This window comes from Pleuronectes platessa, chromosome 8 (assembly GCF_947347685.1).
Source record: "Pleuronectes platessa chromosome 8, fPlePla1.1, whole genome shotgun sequence".
Taxonomy (NCBI): Eukaryota; Metazoa; Chordata; class Actinopteri; order Pleuronectiformes; family Pleuronectidae; genus Pleuronectes; species Pleuronectes platessa.
In genome coordinates this window covers 7,837,452-7,860,697 of record NC_070633.1, presented here as the reverse complement: position 1 = coordinate 7,860,697, position 23,246 = coordinate 7,837,452, and the positions used below count along the sequence as shown (strand labels likewise).

The window sequence follows — 23,246 nt, the reverse complement described above, 5'->3', positions numbered from 1 at the left end:
AGAAATTAATATCCAGGCTATTTTTGGTTGTACAGGATTATGAAACAGAAAAGTTGATACAGGATGATGTGACATTTAAGAACATGTTCTGCTTTTTCGTCCAAAATATACAGACAGAAGGGAACTGATACAGAATCTTGCAAGTTCCATTTGGCTTTACGTGATCTTTTCCCCGAAAATTGGGTACAGGGGGGTATCGTTTGTTTTCCAATATCTCATGAGAACTAAATTGATCGAGAGGATTTATATTACAACAATTTAACTTTACTCTCCGTACCATTTGGTGGCGGTAATGCGTCATTCCGTTGTTTGGCCATAAAACAAGAGAAGAACGATGACTGGGGTTTACAAACTTCATCTCTCCGTAGGGACCAATGTGTCAGAGAACCCGCTCACAAAAGGCTTTGATTGTATTAATATAAAGTATATATTGCCTATACTACAGAATTAGAAAATAAAATTGAGTTTCTTTTTTTTTTAAGCCATTCTTAGCAGTATATTTTTGTTTGCTTGATAGAATTGTTCCACCTCCCACCATTCCTGTGTGAAGTGGTACAGTCCAGGAACTCAAACCATTTTGCGGGAAGCTGTGAGGAAACTACAAGCAGCGGATTGTTTACAAAGTTTAACCTGATATTAAAGCTTCAGTCCTTCAACATGAGGTGAGAAAGATCCATCATTAGTTTTGAATTAACCTGTCACACCCGTCGCGTTGTCGTTTGTTGGAAGAGTCACAACATTTCATGGAGTAACATACAGCGTAATGACTAGAGGAAAACGCTCGAGCTAGGGGGAAACCAGGGTTTCGTTCGGTGATATAAAAACAACAATTAGCAGAGCTGCAATCGTAATAACAAAGTACACTGTGAGTTTGTATGTACCTTATTTAGCCACATGACAAACACTACACGAAGCTGGAGCTGAAGTGTCTCCTCTGGGTAGATGCTCAGGTTGGGGGTGTCACCTGTAGCTGCTCATATCCTGATGATGATGATGAAGGATCTATATTCTCTCTGTCCACAGTGCCACAAACGGCAGAAGAGCCAAGGCCCCCCCAGAGAGTCAGGTGAGTCACTGTACTATGATTGTTAATGTCATGTCAATTTTTTTAATTTAATTTGAGATTTATTTTGTGTTTGAATGCAGAAAGCTTCACCTGTGGATCAAGCAGAGGCTTCCAACCTGTCTATCATAGACAAAGCTTCCTTCATGGAGGGGCTGCAGCTGAACGATGGTGACTCTTTACACTGCACATCCCTCTAGTCCACAACACACACACACCAAACAAGTTCCCTCCTCTAAATATTTATGGAGACGTTTATGTAGCGCACATGCAGATTGTATTTGTAATAATAATGATAATACATTGTATTACATTGTATGACACCTTGTAATATGTCATAAATAAACACATCATCCATCAAGGAGAACCAAGCATTACAATCAGCTTAAGAGACACAAACACCTCAATACGCAAGAATAGTTAAAAAACTCTAACCAGTTAAATCAGGTTACGAGGCAAAGACACCTAAGAGTAACCAAAGGCTCATCAAACACCAAAGGTTAAAAATTTTATTAGTGAGGGATGGATAAGATGGTATCTATGGTAGACTGATCCAAGCAGATGTGGGACTTGAACAGTCTGATAGAGTCCAGCTGACAGATGGGAGGTGATTTTCAGAGCTTTTTTCATCAAGCAGAAGATTGATATTTGACTGAACTGACTGCGGAACTCATTTGTCCCTTAGTTTGTACAGGTTAGAGTTCAATCTCTAAATTGGTCTCAGTGTCCCTGTGTGGACTGAGCACAGGACGTCAACGTATAAGAAGCTGATATAGCAATGTGTATTAATGTAATTAGGCTGTTGATTTATTTATTTCCTTGATCCGTGTGGTGTACGATCCCCTCAGTGAAGACTCTGACACCAGTGCACTGCCCATCTCTATTTTAATGGAAGTGATGATATCGATTGCTCGGCAGCCACTTGAACATAATGTGTGATACAATAGGTGTGAATTTATATTTGCTTTGTGGTTTGGTTTCATGTTTTGTGAAGACACAGTTCAGAAGAGCACTCTGATGACAAAGAGCTCCCTTGTCATATCTTATCTGTGTGTTTCTCTATAATACCCATAGTACTGTCATGCAAGGGGTTGATATAGTATTTTATTATATTTTGTTGTTCCACATTTACTCTGGTGTTACAGTTTGGAACTACAGTTGCACTCAGCAGTGTGCGTCCCTCCTCCTATGCCCAACAGTCCCACAGGAGTATTATAGCTGAGGCCACATTACATTTCACAGCTACATATTGGTAGTTATGTAACAATAACTTGTGGTAGTTACAAGTTTCTAGCCCTATTTGTTACCATACAGTGGCTGAAAAAATATGCTAGGGGTTGATGGCTTGATTGAAGCCAAATAAAAATCCACCAGATGCAGATTTTTATTTGAATCCACATGAAATCTCACACACTCGTTGAATCAAAAACCTTTTTTTTTTTTTTTTAAAGCATCACTCATATTCTCTAAGGCATCAGCGAAAATGTTTATAAATCCTGCACCCACCCCCTGATCGGGATCTACACCATCATTTAATCGCTTCTTCCCAGACCCATACTTCATCCTTCCACCAAGTTTTGTTGGAATCACTATTAGTTTTTGTATTATCCTGCTTATCCTACTCAGAGAAAGTTAACATGTTACTACAGATGAGCAGATAGTTTATTGCACATTAACTTGTTTTCTTTGTACTGTCCTGCCTAGGTAACCCTCTGCACAGTACCGCCATGGAGGAAGATTTAAACGTCTTAGTGGAGGGACAGATGGACAAAGGAAAAGCAGGAAGAGTTGACGATCATCAGATGTTGAAGAAGAAACAGCGTGGAGCTGCGGTGAGGAGGGAGGTCCCGGAGACGGGAGGAGAGACAAGGAAGATAAGTAGGAGAAATCCTGCAGAGAAGTCCAAAGCCAGGTATGGTTAAAGAAATGTGTGTGCTGCAGTAATATTTTTGTATTATGATGTGAATCAAGTAGATTGTCTCTATCTGTGCTGAAAAGACCTAAGAAAGGAGCAAAAGGAGAGAAAAAAAAGGGAGAACCTGAACCGGAAGTCCCCGCCAGTGCTGAGTCTGACACCAGCGTCACCCCCCACACAAGCAACAAGCCTCTCCCAAAGGCCAACATTCGCAGACAAGTAATTGGGAAGAGGAGGAGTGCTGGAAAAACCTCTGCATCGAGGTGAGGTCACATAGAGAAGCTACTGACAATTTTAAAGTGATAAAAAAACTCGTCGGGACAATCTACTTGACCTTATGGCCTTTTTATGAGACATGTTGACCTGCCTGTCTTCCTTTCAATTTCCTCATCTGTCTATGTCTCTCAACAAGGCCATTGAAAAACCAGCAGACGAAGGACACGAAGAGAAAGAATGAATCAGACAGTGGAAAGGACTCTGAGGTATAGCGTCGACGAACCTGTGCTTCAGTTATCTAGTAATACTGTCGTGACAAAAACGCCACATCAAAACTTGGGGAACTTCTTGTGATGATGGATGAATTTTGATCTTTTTTCATTCAGCAGGAATCGAACACCGGCCAGCTCAGCCGTAGTAGAGTCCTGTCCTCTGATGAGGAGGTGGACAAAGACACAAATTGGGTATGGAGCGACTTCTGCAGGGGGCATTAACAAACACAATCAGTTTGTAGTCTGTTTTCATCTCTTTCTTTATCTCTTTCATTCAGAAGCCAAGTCCAAAGAAGGCCAGAGTATTTGATTTTGGCAAAAGCAGAAAGTCTTCATCAGGTGAGGATAAAGGATACAAGAGGATAGTGTAATTTATGACTTCATACATTAAGTCTGTTACCTATGCCGAGAATGGCTCTCAACTCCAAAGACAACTTTGTGAGACCACATAAAAAAAAGAAAAATAACACCAACTCCATAACAACACCTAGTGTTTCAAACTGTCTCATGTAGAGTCAACCTTTTGGGACATCTCTACATCATGACACTTATATATAATTGAAAAGGTCGACACCCTCTTGGAATGATGTGGTTTGGTATCATGTGTTTCTTTTGGGGAGGAGGGTTTGGGGGGTTCACTTTGGTTCGATGTAGGGCCCCCCCAGGTCCCTTGAAACACCTGACCATGGTAAACCTAATTCTACCCTGAAGGCAGCGCATCTGCAGGAGCTGCTAGTTCCAACACCGATAAACAGAGGAGCAAAAGATTTGGTCGTCAGGCAACAACAGATTTAGAGGTGGTGCTGGATGCCTTCCTCGATTTCTGCGACGAGTACAGGTACATTTCCACTTCTAAGCACTTACTTTTCTCAAATATCTATAAGGTCTGTTTTATGGTGCAGTTAGGTTACATTCTTTGTGTGTGTGTCTGTTTGTTGTCAGTGAGTCTGTGGCATCTAAATCGGTCAAACAGTCCATCGATTTCTTCTCCTCCAATGTGAAAGAGCAAATCTTGGAAAAGGTCAGACATTGTGAAATACTTGTAAGACTAGGAATAGCGTGACACTTCAGAGTTTATTAGTCATCTCATTGATAACCTCAAGACTAAAGTGCATAAATGCCAGTGGCGTGTTTTTGATCTGATATGCGAGTTGTGATTTGTCAACACTGGATTTCCAACTACATTTATAACTTCATGCCAAAAATGTTGCAAAGATATATATATCCAGATCTATATATATAATAAATGTACATATATGTGTAAGTAAGTAAGTAATTTTAATTTCATTGTAATACACAAGTTTTGTCTGGTGTTTCTGCTTTCCCAGGTCTCAACATACAAGGAGCTCAGGGTTCTAAAGAGAGAAAACGCCAAGGTAACTATGGTTAACTGCAAAAATAAAAAGGCCAAATACTTCATCTCCTCCTGTTTGAGTTTGACATTCATGGCAACATAGCCGACTGATTGTTGTGATTTCTTTACTTTATCTCTTGTGACATTTGTGATTAATCAGCGATTTGCTGATAAAAAATATGCGGTTGGGATTTCATTACTTTAGCGACTTTTCATCCCGGCTATCATCACTTCATAATTGTAGTTTGTTGATAGTGACTGGTTTATTAGCAAATACTTATGAGACAATCTGTGTGTGTCTGTGTGTGTCTGTGTCAGGTGGCTTCTTTGATAAGCACAAAGACAAAGAGACTGTTGGATGCCAAACATGAGCTGATGAGGTAAGAGGCAGCTCAGACACCAATAATGACCATTTATTATTCTTAGGTTTTTATGTGCATAAGCTAAACATAAAGTAATGAGTCATTAAAAGTATCCAAAGTGTTGTCAGCTAGATGAATACCTAAGTCAAAAAATTATCTTTTCAATGTAAAATTTTCATCAGTAACCTTCTTTCCCTAAAAAGTGAAAGTAAAAGTTCCTGTAAAGGTTGTTTAATTTAGTCCTCATACTGACCTTTACACTGTGGTTGGTCCGACAGAGCAGAGAGAGAGGTGACCCTGCTACAAAAGGAGGAAACTGAACTTGAGCTGCGTTTAGAAGATCTGAGACGAAGCCGTGCCTTCCTCCATGACATCGGAGAGCTCAACCAGCATTACCTAGACTACCGACAACAACACCCCAAAGAGCAAGAGATGGTACAGACACACAATAATGACGTGAAAGTTTACTTTTAGAAGTCATAGAAAAATACGCAGTAAAACTCCTACATCAACATTCTCTCTCCTTTCCCCTCGTCCTCCTCCTCTGGTGCAGTACGGGGCTACTAGCTTACCAGCCCTGCTGCTGGAGACGAAGCATGTTTTGGCGGCAGAGCATCAGCTGAAAACACTCAATGACCAAATGGAACAGAGGCTGAAGAAGAGTGAGACTTGTAATTAATACACTGTTGAATATTGTCATACACACGGATATACACACACACACTCAAAGCATATACAGTATGTTGTATATTAAATATGAGCTGTACTAAAACTACTGGATTTTAAGGCCAGAAGCAGCTCGACATTTTGAATTACACTCAGTAAACCTCCACCATGTTGTCCACTCAGACCAGAAGTAGCTCACTGTTTATTTACATGTTTCAAAGTATTAAAAAATTTTTTCCTGTCTTTGTGTCATTTGATCTGTATAAACAGGATGTACATCAATGTTTCCTTTCTTGACTTCACCTGAAAGTTATACTTTCAGGGGATGTTGAAATGCCTTAAGTAAAAAAATAAATTTTGACTAACATAAAAACCTATCATTGTGTTTTTCGTCTGCTAATCTATTTACAGGTGTTACAGTTATGTGTTGCATGTATTACTCATGTTGTGGGGGCCCTAGATGTATTCACACAGTTACATTATGGGGATTTGTCGACTTTATGGGTCCATGTTTTAAACTTAGGTAAAGGTTTGGGTTAGGGTTAAGCAAGGAGTCACTGTGGTTAGAGTAAATCGCTGTAGTCCTCTGAAGAGATGGACGTGTGTGTGTGTGTGTGTGTGTGTGTGTGTGTGTGTGTGTGTGTGTGTGTGTGTGTGTGTGTGTGTGTGTGTGTGTGTGTGTGTGTGTGTGTGTGTGTGTGTGTGTGTGTGTGTGTGTGTGTGTGTGTGTGTGTGTGTGTGTGTGTGTGTGTGTGTGTGTGTGTGTGTGTTTCCTGTAAAGTGAAATTGTTCCTCACTGCATCTTCATCTTGAGCGACCGCTCCTGACACGCCACAGCTGGTTGGTCGTGACGGCAGTGGACATTTTTCTAAGCCAATCATATGTCGTCTTTGGGTCAAGGTGCTCCGGAGACTGAGGTTTCCCCGCCCACACCAGGGAGCTGCGTCCCTGATTGGCTGAAAGTTTCAGTCTTGTACTTTGAACAATGAAACGTTTCGTCATTATGACTCTACAGGGAGGACAGCTGTAGAGACTTTCCTCCACGGTCCTGTCAAGAGAAAAGGTGTGTTAGTTTTTCATTTGATCCTTTGTATTTGTATTGTTATTTACACGTATGAGTTGAACGAAGCAGGACTGGAACAACAATAGTTCTTATTAGTTTTCCTCGCTCGTAACTGGAGCCAACGCAGCCAGCACCTGACATAATGAAGTTGTTCTGATGTCATTTAAAATAGAAAGTGTTTATTGTCACTGCAGGAAAAGGACACGATGTATTTGCTGTTTTATTCTGACAACGTTGGCTAAGCTCGTGTCACTGAATGTTGATACTGCTTTAACACGTCTTATCTAATGGAGGCATGTATTTAGTTAGCGTGTGCAGCTAGCTCTTCAAGCATATTCCTCCTGACTACATGCAGCAGTGACACAATAAGAACATGTTGTTAGCCGCATATGTGACAGGCGGTTATTTTGTAACACCATAGTTGTGAATAAGTATTTGTCACTGACCCACATTAGGAGCTGTAAACCATTTCCTGTTTCGTTGTGAGTTACAGGACAGGATGCATTATTATGAAAGGTGTTAATTAGAGACAAACAGAATACAGTTTGAAAGATGTAAGATACTGCTCATACATCCAAAGACCATATGATTTACTACCACAGTAGAATGTATACTAATTAATTAAATAGTCATAACATTTCAAAATTAAGCCTTGAACATCTTCCAAAAATCAGGCTGTTTTTTCATATCATTGAGTATTATTGAGAATCCTTGGTCATATGAACTGAATCAGATTTACAGGAGTGATTCAGAGTTTCTACTATTTAGTAAGGAATCACAATCTATGGATCAACTCGTATTTTTTAAACAAGTGGAGCACAACCTTCACCAAGCTCTAACTCTCTCCTTTAATCCAATCAAACCGCAGCAAATTGCACACACTCATACTTCCTTCAAAATGAGAAATAGATTTTTTTACATATTATTTTTAGAAATTAACTAAAATCTCATAAATCACAAATACGTTTTTGTGATTTCTAATTTATTCAATGATGTATGAAGCTACAGAGCTAACAGGAAATTTCTTTTTAATGTAGTTTGTTCACAAGATAGCTGGAACAATCACATTTTTCAAATGAAGTTTATTTAAAAAACACCAAATCTAAGAGATCTGTATAGACATTGTTGCATTTGTACTGTATTTATGTATTCATTAAATTGCAATTGACTGATATAGCATTATGAGATCTCTGTATCTGCATCAAGATCTATTTCGCTCAGGCTGTAGCTGTAGAGGGATGTTAAGAGTTTCATTCCAGAAGACATGACAGACTGCAGAAATGTAACTAGCCTCAAAAGCCAGCAGTAGTGGAATTATATAAATTAATCTGAATCAGAAAATGTATTTGGATTTTGCAGGGGTTCAGTGCAGTAGAGGGCCAGCAGGTTTCACCCATTTTTGTATTTTTCAATATTCTTAATTCTCTTGGTTTTATCTTACATTTGTCACAGATTTTCAGATTTGGCTCTCTTTTCTCTTTATGTGTGTAGGAACATGGCTGAGGTTCGTGGTGATGGTGAAAAGCAGAGCGATGGCGACACTTTGGATGCCTTCAAGTTGTTTTCAAAGAGGTAACTACTGTACACCAGTACTGACGACCAAAACCCGTCCAATGGCGATAGGTTGCCTGCACTCAGAATGTGTAGAGGGAACAGTAGAGGAAACATGACTCATACACAGCTCACTCATAAGTCCTTGCTTTATCAGTTGTAGCCTAACTTTAGCCAGTTCCACCTCTGCTTAGGTTAAAACCTATTAATGACTAAGCTCTGTAACTCCACTGTTTAATGGAATCTGAACATAATTTGCTGTAAGTTGTTTTATATATTTTTTAAATTACTTGTGAAACAGATATGTCGCACGAGCACAACTTAAGCTGTTGGTTTTAATGTAAATGATGAAGTGGATCAATAATCTTCTTCAGTTCACCACCTCACGTCTGTGTCGCCACTTTTACCCATCTCCAAATGTTCGTACGCATGGGTCAGAGGTTTGTGTTGAAATACGCAAATGTACCCGTCAAGTTTGTTTTTATAAATCCCCACATTTGAGTGAGAAGTGGCGTACACACGTTTCAGGCCCTGTTTTGTGTGTACACAACGGTTATAAATGAGACCCCTGCTTTGTACCACCCTGGGAGGGTGAAACAAAGCAGACTGGAGAGTGGGAGAGATGTTGAATCAGCTGTGTAGGTGAACTATGAGTGTGCAAGTCACTCTTTGTAGTATTTAGATTTAAGTCACTCAGATTACTGCTCCTCTCTTAATTTAGTGGTATGGCTCAGTAATCGAGTGCTTCTTTTTTGAATTACCAAGATTTATTCTGAGGGATTTATGGCCACCATGACCTTTGTGTGAATTTGATAGCCCTTGTGTTGTTTTATGTCATCCTTTAGTTGTCACATGACATCTGCTTACAGTTTCACTTTGCATGTGTGCGTTAACGACAGTGTAGGCTATAAACCTTCAGCACTCACTTGACTGTGGTTTAACAAACAATTCAAGCTCACCAACGAGTTGTCGAACAGGTTCATATGTGTATAGGCGTTATGGTGCTTAACAAGTTTGAAATAATTTCAATCAGTGTGTTTCTGTCACAGACAATTTTCAGACTAAAGATCAGTTCATTGTTCAAATTAGGGACTAAAGCCGCGCTCCAAATGGGGAAAAGCTGTTTTTTTGTGTCAGTCATGAAGGTTAGTGTTAGGTCAAGGGGAAAGATAATCCATGAAGTCTATCAATTGTCCACACTGGGATGGTGAAACTAAATGTGTGCGTTATCTTTCAGGTCGGATGGAGCAGCCACAGGCAGCAATAAGACGTCTGAGGAAGTGGACTCTACCCCCAGCAGTAAGGGCAGTACAGCTGCAGGCTCAGACCCCTACCGCTACAAGATGGACTATCCCAGCATTGGAACCTGTGTGATCATCAACAATAAGAACTTCGACAAAAGCACAAGTAAAAAAAACATCCACTCAACAATTCATATGCACTGATGCAGGCACCTGTCTGTTTCAGTTCATGAAACAAAAACATGAACAAATGTCATACATTTCAGAATGTAGACATTGACAACAGGTACAGATTCTTTATTACATAGTTTTTCAAATCCCTGCTCCCTCCACTCTGTTTGTTGAGTGCTTACCCACACTGATACCACTGAAGTGGAAACATTACAGAGTATAACTGAAGGTTTTAGGAATGTTTGCAACTAACTCTGGTGTTAAATTTAGTAAGTCACCTGGTTCAAAAAGGATCTTATACACAGTACACATAGAACGTTTATGTTTTGTATTGTTCCAGTGTTTAATCACAGTCCATACGATAGTAGTAGGAGTGCTCATTTATTGTGATGCAGTTCTACAGCTCATGAATGATCATTAAAGCTTCCACATGATCCTCCTGTCTTCACTTTTCATACCTGCCTTTGAACTTTATCGTAAAACTGCAATCGAATGTCTACTGAATCCCACATGTGTGTTTTTGTGTCTAGATATGAGTCATCGTAACGGGACAGATGTCGATGCTGCCTTTGCTATGAAGATCTTCTCTGAGCTGGGTTATAAACTCAGAGTGGCCAATGACCAGACTGTGAGGCAGATGAAAAATCTTCTGACGAGCGGTAATAATCGACAAATCTTCATAGATTCAAAATTAAAACAATTACATAGAAAGTTCTTTGATAATGGAATCATCCATTTTTTCATTTTCAATCATCAGGGTGACAAAAACTATTCTTGCTGTTCATCCTGTAAATAGGACATTACCGCTGAAGCTCTCAACCACCACTAGTTGGTAGTATATCAGGCATAGTGTGTATGTTATCATAGACTGTATATGAAGATAGATGGTATGACTGCTCCTCAAAAGAGAGACTAAATAATCTTGATCATCCCCTGGTTGCTGGTTGCATTATAAATCCTAAACCTCACCTCCTACGTTTTCACACCAGATCTCCAGAATATGTCTGGAAAAATTGGCTCTGAACCGTTTCCCGGACTTTTCCTTTCTCATATAACGAACACAGCAGGAGAAAATGTCCAAGTAAGATGCGTTCATAACAAAAGGAATCATCATACAGATGAGAGGTGTCACCTGGGTATAGCATGCAGGAGGTTGGACATGATGTTTAAATTCTGCTGCAGAAATCTGTTATTTTGAGACGGCCTACTGACACCGGGTCAGCCCCTATCCCCAAAGACTATCGTCTTTCTACCTTGACATCTTTTTCGGGTTCTTGTACGTGTATGACACCTCTTTTTCATCCTGAGAAAGTGCTTATACATCCCCTCTGACCTGTAGATTCATTCCCTCTGAGACTTGCATCAGCTTAATCAAATTTATCAGCACTCTCCTCAAGAACAAGTATCGTACAATCAATTATTTTCATAAGAAAGGAAATAATATCTTGACTGATTGTGCAGTGTTGTGTTCTATCTTTTCCTGTGTTTCTCTTTAGTATCTGAGGAGGACCACAGTAGTAGTGCATCGTTTGTGTGTGTGTTGCTGAGTCATGGAGACGAGGGAGTGATTTATGGCACAGACGGCTCTCAGAGGTTGGAGAACCTTACCGGAAACTTTAAAGGGGATCGCTGCAAAAGTCTGGTTGGCAAACCAAAGCTCTTCTTCATACAGGTTAGTAACATAAACCCATGTGAGCATACAACTGCACTGGTGTCTCATCCATGAAAATGTGTCTGGAACTGTTTGTGTTGTAGTTAAAGGTTTGTATGGTAATATTTTTATTTTTATTTCGTTTACTTTTTGTCTTTTTTAGCTTCTACTAAATTGGTGTATTAGTCAAATGTGGTCTCACTTTGACATGATGATAACAATCAAATATATCTTGCTTCAGTTACCACATTACTGTTGGGGTTAACACTGTGACGGTTGATGATATAAACCTGGGTCTCGTGTCCCTGTTAGGCGTGTCGTGGTTCAGCCCTGGATGATGGAGCCATGATCGAGTCGGACAGTGTAGATGATCAAACATCAGAGAGGATTCCTGTGGAGGCAGATTTCCTGTACGCCTATTCCACTGCTCCAGGTAAATGGCTCCAGCAGGAAAGACGTTTGTCCTTCACATTCTAGTTTTTACATGTTGGGTTTTTTTTCTGCACTTATTTTGCATATCAATATATTTTTTAAGGCGTTGATAATGTGTGTTAAATGGGTTCAATATTATGCATCAAAAATCTATTTTTTACTTATATTTGAGCTTTTGCACTACTAATAAAGGTATCAACCACTCACTGAACACTATAGTAGTTTTCGGTGTACAACTCTCTGGGTCAATAGGATGCAGGTGTGGTCCTCGGCGTCCTCAGATGTGTTTCTAGGTCACACTCAGGACTTTAAACTGTCCCACCAACATCCCAAAATATGTCCTGAGCCAGGGGCAGGATACTGAATGAGACTGGAACATCTCCTTCTCTTTCTCTGTTCTGTTGAAGTGGAGTTGAGTCATCATGCTTCAGTATTCCCCATTTATTATCTAGACTGTGGCCGCCTGCCATATTCTAATATGTCCCGCCACAGTTTCATAATACACCAAAAAAATTTACTTTGCATAATGACATAACAGATCTCTAACTTGGTGTTTTGCTCCATTACTGCATTGTAAAGCTGTTTGTAGCAGTACAGCTCTTGCTATTGTCCATAAAGTTTTTAGTGTCCACACAGACACTCAGACCTCAAGGTTTTAGCTGCATTTGTGCAGTTGCGTTACCGAAAGTAGGATGTAGTGTTGTTCTCTCTCTTACACAAGAACTTGTCTTCACTCTTTGGTCTGTTTACCTGCCTGGCTTTTGGAATTTATCGTGCATGAGAGCAACGTTCGTCCACGGCACCCATACTACTGCCATAGATTGAATACATTTTTGGGAAACACTAGTGCTATCTTTATAATGAGCTGTGTTTCAACTGTCACAAATTTGCATTGCTGGAGTTGTGACTATTTCCTTGTGAAATAGTGTGTTAAGGCTTTTACACTGTATCCAGTTAATGAAACAGAAGAAAATCTGATATCTGTACTAACCTCATTCTCACTTTGTGGAGAATATTCAAAAAGAAAAACACTGTCTTCTGTCCTGCAGGTTACTACTCATGGAGAAACACATCCAACGGCTCCTGGTTCATGCAGTCGTTGTGTGAGATGTTGATGCATTACAAGGGAGAGCTGGAGCTGATGCAGATCATGACACGAGTGAACCGCAGGGTGGCGCTAAACTTTGAGTCTTCCTCCAACCTACCTGGATTTAGCTGCAAGAAGCAGATCCCCTGTATTGTCTCGATGTTGACCAAAGACTTCTACTTTCCTCAATAGAATGAAATAGACTTCTTGTTTATCCTATTTCTCTTTCATCTATTTTACTTTCAAGGATATTTGCACAAAAGATTTTTGGTGCAGTGTGTGGGCCTGTCCAACAAGAAACACTAGTTTTAGTTTTACTAATGTCATTGCAAGCAGAACCCAACTGCACCAACAGCATGTGGATAAAAGGTAACATGATAGTTTGATTATTGTTAAATTTGGATCATTATTCTTTAGGAATTTTTTTCCTTTTATTTTTTGATGTGCAGTGTGTTTTTTATGTTGGTAAAAATAAAGTGTTTCACATTTAACACAATACTGTAGATCAATGTGACTGTGTCCTTTGTAGTGAGTTTGAAAGCCGGCAGACATGAAAATGTATCTTTTTTATTTTGATGAGTGCTTCTTCAAACTATAGTAATGTTCAAGTAGAAGAGTGATGATTGTAACTGTTCTAAATCTGAGTTTAGCAACTAGTGAGAGTGATATTACTGGATTACTCTTGTGTCTGACTCTGTTCTGACATATCACTTCAAGCATAATTTAATTTGTGCAGCACATTTGTTCTTCTCAAGTTAACCTCCACTCTCCCTGGACCTGACAGTGTGACAGTTTGACACAATCCCATAAAACCTGAGGATTATTTGGTAATTTCCAATGATGACTGCATTGCGTCCTATAAGGCTACTTGGAAGAAAAGAGTGATAGTTTATCTCTGAACCCCGATAAACAGAGGAGCAAGAGACAAAGTCGTCAGGCAACAACAGATTTAGAGGTGGTGCTGGATGCCTTCCTCGATTTCTGTGACAAGTAAAGGTACATGCCCACTTCTAAGCACTTACTCTTAAAGATGTTACAGCTTGACATTCAGACGTGAAGACAATTTGTATATTTTACTGCCACCTACTAAAACTGTACAGTTTACGTTATAGTAAACCCATACACCACTGATTAGCGAATCTTATATAGAATTATAATTTCTTAGCTTTTAAGCTTTTTATTTTTAAGTTCACAAAAGACATTGCGAAATACTTGTAAGACTAGAAATAGCTTGGCAACTCAGAGTTTATGAGTCATCTCAGTGATTACCTCGAGGCTAAAGTGCATAAATGGCAGTGCCGTGTTTTTGATCTGATATGCAAGTTGTGATTTGTCCAAACTGGATTTCCAACTACATGTATAACTATGTCTTCATGCCAAAAATGTTGTAAAGATATATGTATATATATATATGTCCAGAACTATCTATATAATACATTTACGTATATTTGTATATGTACTGTGTTGTATGAACAAAAACCCAAAAATGAAAGATATGGATTAATTCCATAAGTAAGTAATTCATTTTAATTTGATTGTAATACACAAGTTTTGTCTGGTGTTTCTTCTTTTCCAGGTCCCGACATACATCAGGGTTCTATTCTTACTTTATCTCTTGTGACATTTGTGATTTTGAGAAGTTTGCCTTAAAAATATTTTTCCTCTTAGGGTGGGATTTCATCACTTTTCCGACTTTTCATCCCGGCTATCATCACCTCATAATTGTAGTTTGTCTGATAGTGACTGGTTTATTAGCAACTACTTACCAGACAAAAGACATTCAAGTCAGCCTCACATATAAGTTGTGTGTAGATCTAAAATTGTAAACATGCTACTGTACGATAATGAACATGGCAGACATTATACCTAAACGTTAGCATGTTAGCATTCAGCCCTGGTGCTCAAACCTGCTTTGGTTAACTACAGCCTGACAAACCTGATGGATGGTGCTAATGCGAGTCTCTATTTACAGTAGTGTGTGTGTGTGTGTGTGTGTGTGTGTGTGTGTGCGCGCGTGTGTGCGTGCGTGCGTATGTTTCCTGTAAAGTGAAACGCCACAGCTGATTAGTCGTGACGGCAGTGGACATTTTTCTAAGCCAATCATATGTCGTCTTTGGGTCAAGGTGCTCCGGAGACTATGATGTTTCTCCCGCCCACACCAGGGAGCCGCGTCCCTGATTGGCTGAAAGTTTCAGTCTTATACTTTGAAAAATGAAACATTTCGTCATTATGACTCTACAGGGAGGACGGCTGTAGAGACTTTCCTCCACGGTCCTGTCAAGAGAAAAGGTGTGTTAGTTTTTCATTTGATCCTTTGTATTTGTATTGTTATTTACACATATGAGTTGAACGAAGCAGGACTGGAACAACAATAGTTCTTATTAGTTTTCCTCGCTCGTAACTGGAACACAACGTATCTGCTCTTTCATTGTGAAAGCTGTACTTTCACTTTTCTTTCAGGAATAACGTTGGCTAAGCTCGTGTCATTTAATGTTGATACAGATACAGATCTTCACCAAGCTCCAACTCTCCCCTTAAATCTAATCAAACTGCAGCAAATTGCACACACTCATACTTCCTTGTATTGAAATCAAAATCTCTGTAATATGTTTTTAGAAATTAACAAAAATCTTTAAAACACACAACCCACACACACACACACCGCCCTAAAAAACATTCTTACACCATTTAGCACTATTTCTAAATATGCCTTGTTCTATTTAGTTGTTTGCTGCTATTACTGTTGTTCATGCTTATATTTCTCTTTATTTTTACACTCATAACAATACTGAGAACAACAGAAAAAGTGTTCTGGTCACTCTGGATAAGACATCAACAGTTTTACTGGAAATAGAGAAAGTCACATTAAGCTCCAAAATTTACTTGCAGTGAGTGACAATATGTTTTTGTGATTTCAAATTCATTCAATGATGTATGAAGCTACGGAGCTAATAGGAAATGTCTCCATAATGAAGTTTGTTTACAAGATAGATGGATAAATAAAAATGTTCAACTGTGAAGTTTATTTTAAAAACACCAAATCTAAGAGATCTGTATTGACATTGTTGAATTTGTACTGTATTTCTGTATTCATTACATTTCTATTGGCTGATATAACATTATGAGATATCTTTATTTTCATCAATATCTATTTCGCTCAGGCTGTAGCTGTAGAGGGATGTTAAGAGTTTCATTCCAAAAGCCAGCAGTAGAGGAATAATTTAAATTAAGCTAAGTCGGTAAATGTTTATCCTTATGTTAATAAAGTCAGTTTGGATTTTGCAGGGGTTCAGTGCAGTAGAGGGCCAGCAGGTTTCGCCCATTTTTGTCTTTTTCAATGTACTTAATTCTCTTGTTTTAATCTTACATTTGTCACAGATTTTCAGAATTGGCTCTCTTTTCTCTTGATGTGTGTAGGAACATGGCTGAGGTTCGTGGTGATGGTGAAAAGCAGAGTGCTGGCGACACTGTGGATGCCTTCAAGTTGTTTTCAAAGAGGTAACTACTGTACACCAGTACTGACGACCTAAACCCTGTCCGATGGCAATCGATCAGTCCCTGCAGGGCATGTAACTCAGACAGGTGTGTGGGCGAATTGATCAAAAATAAGATAAAAAGAGTGACATGAGATTCACCCAAATCTCCCGGACCGGGTACGGCGGTCGGCGGCGGCGACTCTGGACGCGTGTCGGGCCCTTCTCGCGGATCACCTCAGAAACGGCGCCCGCTGGGGGAACCCTCCGTTAGCGTCAAAGGGAAGAAATTCAATGAAGGGCGGGTAATGGCGGGAGTAACTATTGGCACTCAAAACAGGTCAATCTGAGGAGGGCTGTTTTAGATAGGGTAAAAAGGTGCTGTTTTAAATGAACCTTGTGGTATTTTGACCAAAATATGTTACAGAAATTTCATTAAGACCCCAAGGAACCATATCAACTTGTGGAAAAATGGGCATAATATGTCTCTGTTATATAAAGTTTAGTTAAACCAAAGATTGTTTCATAAATCTGATTGAATTTGTGCTCATTAAAACATAGGAGTGATAAAGGGCTGAAATAATTTAAAATAGTGCTTTTTAAATAATGATTTAATTATTTTCCTGGCACAAAAGGGTCAATTAATAACAACAAATCTTATCGGTTAGATTGTTGTTTTAAACATCGATATCGGTAGCGGCCAAGAATTTCCATATCGGTGCATCCCTAATATATATAGTAGGGGGTCCCTGCTCCATCTCTCCACCAGTTTGGGGGTCCTTGGCCTGAAAAAAGTTGAAGACCCCTGGTGTAGGCTATAAACCTTCAGCACTCACTTGACTGTGGCTCAAGCTGAGACAGTTGTCAAACAGGTTCATATGTGTATAGGCGTTATGGTGCTTAACAAGTTTGAAATAATTTCAATGAGTGTGTTTCTGTCATAGACAAATTTCTGACTAAAGATCAGTTCATTGTTCAAATTAGGGATGAAAGCCGCGCTCCAAAGGGGGAAAAGCTGTTTTTTTGTGTGTCAGTCATGAAGGTTAGTGTTAGATCAAGGGGAAAGATAATCCATGAAGTCAATCAACTGTCCACACTGGGATGGTGAAACTAAATGTGTGCTTACACTTTCAGGTCGGATGGAGCGGCCACAGGCAGCAATAAGACGTCTGAGGAAGTGGACTCTACCCCCAGCAGTAAAGGCATTACAGCTGCAGGCTCAGACCCCTACCGCTACAAGATGGACTATCCCAGCATTGGAACCTGTGTGATCATCAACAATATGAATTTCGAAAGTAAGTAAAAACACCCATTCAACAATTCATATGCAATGATGCACGCACCTGTCAAATGTTTTGTGAATTACAGAATGTAGACAACAGGTACAGATTCTGTATTACACCGTTTTTGATCTTCCTGCTCCCTCCACTCTATTTGTTGAGTGCTTATCCACACTGATACCACTATGGTGGAAACATTACAGAGTATAACTGAACATTTTGGGAATGTTTGCAACTGACTCTTGTGTTAAATTTAGTAAGTCACATGGTTTAAAAAGGATCTATAAACAGTACACATAGTATGTGCTTTTTTTTTTATTGTTCCAGTGTTTAATCAGTCCATACGATAGTAGGAGTGCTCATTTATTGTGAGGCAGTGCAACAGGCTCATGAATGATCATTAAAGCTTCCACCTGATCTTTCTGTTTCCACTTTACATATACCTGCTTTTTTAACTTAATCATAGAAACTGCCATTGAATGTCAACTGAACCCCTACATGTGTGTTTTTGTGTCTAGTAATGCCACATCGTAAGGGAACGGATGCCGATGCTAAATATGCTGAGAAGACCTTCTCTGAGCTGGGTTATAAAGTCAGAGTGGCCAAGGACCAGACTGTGAGGCAGATGAAAAATCTTCTGAAGAGCGGTAAGACACTTTAAAAATTTAAACAATTACATAGAAAGATCTTTGATATTGGAATCATCCATTTTTCATTTTCAATTATCAGGGTGACAAACTATTCTTGCTGTTCATCCTGTAAATATGACATTTTCGCTGAAGCTCTCAACCACCTCTAGCTGGTAGTATATCAGGCATAGTCTGTATGTTATCATACACTGTATATGAAGATAGATGGTATGACTGCTCCTCCAAAGGGAGACTAAATAATTTTGATCATCCCCTGGTTGCTGGTTGCATTTAAATCATAAACCCTACCTCCTATGTACCAGAACTCAAGAATATGTCAAGAAATTGGCTCTGAACCGTTTCAGGACTTTGCCTTTCTCAAATAAAGAACACCGCAGGAGAGAATGTCCACGTAAGATGCGTTCACAACAACGTTTAAATTCCGCTGCCGAAATCTGAGTTTTTGAGACGGGCGCTCAATCCTGGTCAGCCCCTATCCACAAAGGCTTTCATCTTTCTAAGTTGACATCGTTGTCGGGTTCTTGTACGTGTATGACACCTCTTTTTCATCCTGAGAAAATGCTTATACATCCCCTCTGACCTGTAGATTATTCTAAGTAGTCCTCTAAGAGTGGCTTGAAACCAAATTATTAGCGCTCTTCTCAAGAACAAGGATCGTACCAGTACAAGTATTTTTTATTAAGAAAGGAAATAATATCTGGACTGATCTATCTTTCCCCGTGTTTGTCTTTAGTATCTGAGGAGGACCACAGTAGTAGTGCATCATTTGTGTGTGTGTTGCTGAGTCATGGAGACGAGGGAGTGATTCACGGCACAGACGGCTTTGAGAGGTTGGAGAACCTGACCGGAAACTTTAAAGGGGATCGCTGCAAAAGTCTGGTTGGCAAACCAAAGCTCTTCTTCATACAGGTTAGTAACATAAACCCATGTGAACATACAAGTGCGCTTATGTCTCATTCATGACAATTTGCCTGGAAGTGTTAGTGTTGTAGTTAAAGGTTTGTATGGTAATATTTGTATTTATTTTTGTTTTACTATCTTGGCTTTTTTAGCTTCTAAGCAATTGGTGTATTAGTCAAATGTGGTCTCACTTTAAAGGGCCCATATTGTGTAAAATACATTTTCTGGGCTTTTATTGTCTGTAAATACTTGAAGGGGGTCAGTAGGAACCCTCAAAGTATGAAAACAGTCCTTCCGCAGACTTTTTCACTCAGTCCACTCTGAGAAATATGTTATTGAAACGTCGCGTTTCGTACTACCACCCCTGTATGATGTCCTTCGGGATCGCATCGCACTGGTCTCTCAGCGCCACCCAGCCGGTACCTGTCCAGCCTCCGAACCCACCAGACTAGCAGCTTGTTAGCTACCACAGGCTAACCACAACAAACAACACTGAAGAAACACTGCAGCATGGAGGGATGCAAGGAAGAGAATGTGTCCATACACATTCCTCCTTAGAACTTTACTTTGAGACCAGGGTTACGCTTTATTTCTTCTGACGTGCCGTGTCGGTGTGCTCAGTAAGGAGAGACCTAGACGTTACTCGTTACTCTGGAATGAAACTCTGTGATGTTACTCCAATGTGAGGATGATGTAACTGTGTCCGAGGCTTACACACGGGACTCGGAGAAGCATACATTGCGCAAGAATGAGACTTTTTAGCTTCTAATAAATTGGTGTATTAGTCAAATGTGGTCTTACTTAGACGTGATGATAACAATCAAATGTAACTTGCTTTTGTCAGGGCTGGCAGAATGGCAGGCGTGAACCCAAAAGCAAACGACAATGAGGCAGAGTGGGAATAAGCAAAGCTCGTGGTTTATTGGAACGTAGCAGGGGTCAGATACCAGGTAGTCAGTCCGATGCAAACAAATCCAATAAGGAGCAGGCCAGAGATAATCCAGTGTAGACAGAGCAGGGGTCAGGAGCCAGGTAGTCAGTCCAAAGCAAACAGAACCGACAAGGGGCAGGCAGAAGAAAAGTCCGGGGAGAAGCAGGCAGGTCACGGTGGAGATCAGGCAGGAAAGGAATCAGGAGGTAAACGCTGGAAAGATTAGGTACCAGCACACTAAACGATCTGGCAGAGGACAAGGGGAACAGGCATGCAGATATACAGGGGAGACTAATGAGAAGATGGAAGACAGGTGCGTCTGTGGGTGGAGCCGGTGAAGGGATCAGAGGAATGAGGAAGGTGCAGAGCAGGAGGGGAGTGGCAGAGTTCTGAAAAGAAAAGAGAATTAGTAAACAAAACTTAACAGACAAACTGAAAATATTAATAAGAAGGCGAATTCGTGACAGCTTTAGTTACCACCTTACTGTTGGGGTTAACATTGTGACTGTTGATGATATAAACCTGGGTCTCATGTCCCTGTTAGGCGTGTCGTGGTTCAGCCCTGGATGATGGAGCCATGATCGAGTCGGACAGTGTAGATGATCAAACATCAGAGAAGATTCCTGTGGAGGCAGATTTCCTGTACGCTTATTCAACTGCTCCAGGTAAATGGCTCCAGCAGGAAAGACGTTGGGTTAAAATAAATATTATGCAGCAAAAATCAGTTTTTTATTTATATTTGAGCTTTTGCACTACTAATAAAGGTATCAACCACTCACTGAACACTAGAATAGTTTTGGGTGTACAACTCTCTTGGTCAATAGGATGCGGGAATGGTCCTCTGCCTCCTCAGATGTGTTTCTAGGTCACCAGCAGTATAGCTGTTTGTAGCAGTACTTTTGCAGTGATATTTGTTGTATTCTTGCTTGTGTGCTCTTTATATCGTCCATAAAGTTGTTACTGTCCACACAGACACTCAGACCTCAAGGTTTTAGCTGCATTTTTGCAGTTGCGTATTCCCGAAAGTAGGAAGTAGTGTTGTTCTCTCTCTTACACAAGAACTTGTCTTCACTCTTTAGTCTGCAGTTATGAATATTTTCTTGTGAAATATCATACTTCACATTTTGCCATCACTTATTTGTCACACCCCCAGTTTGTAAAGGCTTTCACACTGTATCCAGTAAATGAAACAGAAGAATAACTCATATCTCATTCTCACTTTGTGGAACATATTCAAAAAGAAAAACACTGTCTTCTGTCTTGCAGGTTACTACTCATGGAGAAACACATCCAACGGCTCCTGGTTCATTCAGTCGTTGTGTGAGATGTTGATGCATTACAAGAGAGAGCTGGAGCTGATGCAGATCATGACACGAGTCAACCGCAAGGTGGCACTACACTTTGAGTCTTCCACCAATCAACTTGAATCTAGCTGCAAGAAGCAGATCCCCTGTATTGTCTCGATGTTGACCAAAGACTTCTACTTTCCTCAATAGAATGAAATAGACTTCTTGTTTATCCTATTTCTCTTTCATCTATTTTACTGTCAAGGATATTTGCACAAAAGATTTATGGTGCAGTGTGTGGGCCTGTCCAACAAAATAACACTAGTTTTAGTTTTCCTAATGTCATTGCAAGCAGAACCCAATTGCACCAACAGCATGAGGATAAAAGGGAACATGTTAGTTTGATTATTGTTAAATCTGGATCATTATTCTTTAGGAATTTTTGTTCTTTGTATTTTTTATGTGCAGTGTGTTTTTAATGTTGGTAAAAATAAAGTGTTTCACATGCAACACAATACTGTAAATCAATGTGACTGTGTCCTTTGTAGTGAGTTTGAAAGCCAGCAGACATATGAAAATTAATCTTTTTTATTTTGATCAGTGTTTCTTCAAAACTTCAGTGACGTTCAAGTAGAGGAGTGATGATTGTAACTGTTCTAATTCTGAGCTGAGCAACCAGTACGAGTGATATTACTTGATTATTCTTGTGTCTGACTCTGTTCTGTATTGACATTTTATCACTTTAAGCATTATTTAATTTGAGCATCACATCTTTTCTTCTCAAGTTAACCTCCACTCTCCCTGGACCTGACGGTGTGACAGTTTGACACAATCCCAGAAAACCTCAGGATTATTTGGTTATTTCCAATGATGACTGCATTGTTTCCAATCAGGTCACTTTGAAAAAAGAGACTGATGGAGACAGGATTGAAGCTGGATTAAAGTGCACACTGTGCAATTACAGTATATGGATAATACAATATGTGGATAAAAAAAGTTTATCAACACATATATTTAGTGTGCTGTAAAAATTCCATTCAAAATGCCCCCATTGGAAAGTCAGATTTTTTGACACAGATAAAATACCATACAAATGAGGAGAGATATAGATAGATAGATCGATAGATAGATAGATGGATACTTTATTAATCCTGTGGGAAATTCAGATATGTTAAACAAAACAAAAAACTTAAGCTGCTGAAGAGATCCTGGAGGCAGTTTGCTGCAGTGTGTAAATGTTGTCTGTTCATGGAACTCATTACAGTAAAAGAAATTACATTAATTGTATTTGTATTAGTTTTATAGAGTTTGAATGAAATGGTTCATAAACCAGTTCTTGCCTTTTGTCACAGCTCTGTGAGTGATTTATAAACTCTGCTTCTATCAACTGTAAGAACATCTGTGGAAACATACTGGATCTACGTGTGTTCAGAGAGATCATTTAAATACAGACAAGAGACGCTGCCACGGCTCAATGTGTTTATTTTTAATGAGATGTCGTGAACTATGATACCAGTAGGTGGCAGTGTATCACAATGGCTGTAAACTAGTGAACCAGCGAAAATTTCAAATCAGAGGCGGGAATTCAAAGAGATTTCTGTCGGTTATCATTCGAAGATAAAGTGCAATTAGAAAATGAATTCGCTATATTTGGTTATTCTGTTTTTTTTTAATTAGTACAA

The 23,246-nt window shown here is 39.6% G+C and overlaps 3 protein-coding genes across 6 annotated transcripts; all 3 read left to right on the top strand.

Annotated features, from left to right (window-relative positions):
• Nucleotides 1-550: 550 nt before the first annotated feature.
• On the top strand, nt 551-6,225 carry cenpu (centromere protein U). Of its 4 annotated transcripts, none has more exons than XM_053428911.1 (14): nt 551-662; nt 1,024-1,066; nt 1,147-1,234; nt 2,768-2,975; nt 3,062-3,241; nt 3,391-3,460; nt 3,584-3,658; nt 3,748-3,805; nt 4,178-4,304; nt 4,409-4,487; nt 4,795-4,842; nt 5,139-5,200; nt 5,461-5,617; nt 5,736-6,225. In XM_053428911.1, exons 1-14 carry the CDS (start codon nt 658-660, stop codon nt 5,859-5,861), a joined length of 1,326 nt encoding a protein of 441 aa, XP_053284886.1. In that variant the 5' UTR covers nt 551-657; the 3' UTR covers nt 5,862-6,225. The 4 variants fall into 4 exon arrangements, with proteins under 4 accessions (XP_053284886.1, XP_053284884.1, XP_053284885.1 ...); XM_053428909.1 differs by having other exon boundaries at nt 3,745-3,805; XM_053428910.1 differs by having other exon boundaries at nt 3,581-3,658.
• A 569-nt stretch (nt 6,226-6,794) lies between these two features.
• On the top strand, nt 6,795-13,540 carry LOC128446070 (caspase-3). The gene is made up of 7 exons (XM_053429025.1): nt 6,795-6,911; nt 8,403-8,483; nt 9,700-9,869; nt 10,405-10,533; nt 11,371-11,546; nt 11,838-11,958; nt 13,007-13,540. Exons 2-7 carry the CDS (start codon nt 8,407-8,409, stop codon nt 13,234-13,236), a joined length of 903 nt encoding a protein of 300 aa, XP_053285000.1. The 5' UTR covers nt 6,795-6,911; nt 8,403-8,406; the 3' UTR covers nt 13,237-13,540.
• A 1,677-nt stretch (nt 13,541-15,217) lies between these two features.
• Nucleotides 15,218-22,079, top strand: LOC128446071 (caspase-3). Its single transcript, XM_053429026.1, has 7 exons — nt 15,218-15,333; nt 16,462-16,542; nt 17,652-17,812; nt 18,316-18,444; nt 19,181-19,356; nt 20,823-20,943; nt 21,545-22,079. The coding sequence occupies exons 2-7, from the start codon at nt 16,466-16,468 to the stop codon at nt 21,772-21,774; spliced, it is 894 nt and encodes a 297-aa protein (XP_053285001.1). The 5' UTR covers nt 15,218-15,333; nt 16,462-16,465; the 3' UTR covers nt 21,775-22,079.
• Nucleotides 22,080-23,246: the final 1,167 nt, after the last annotated feature.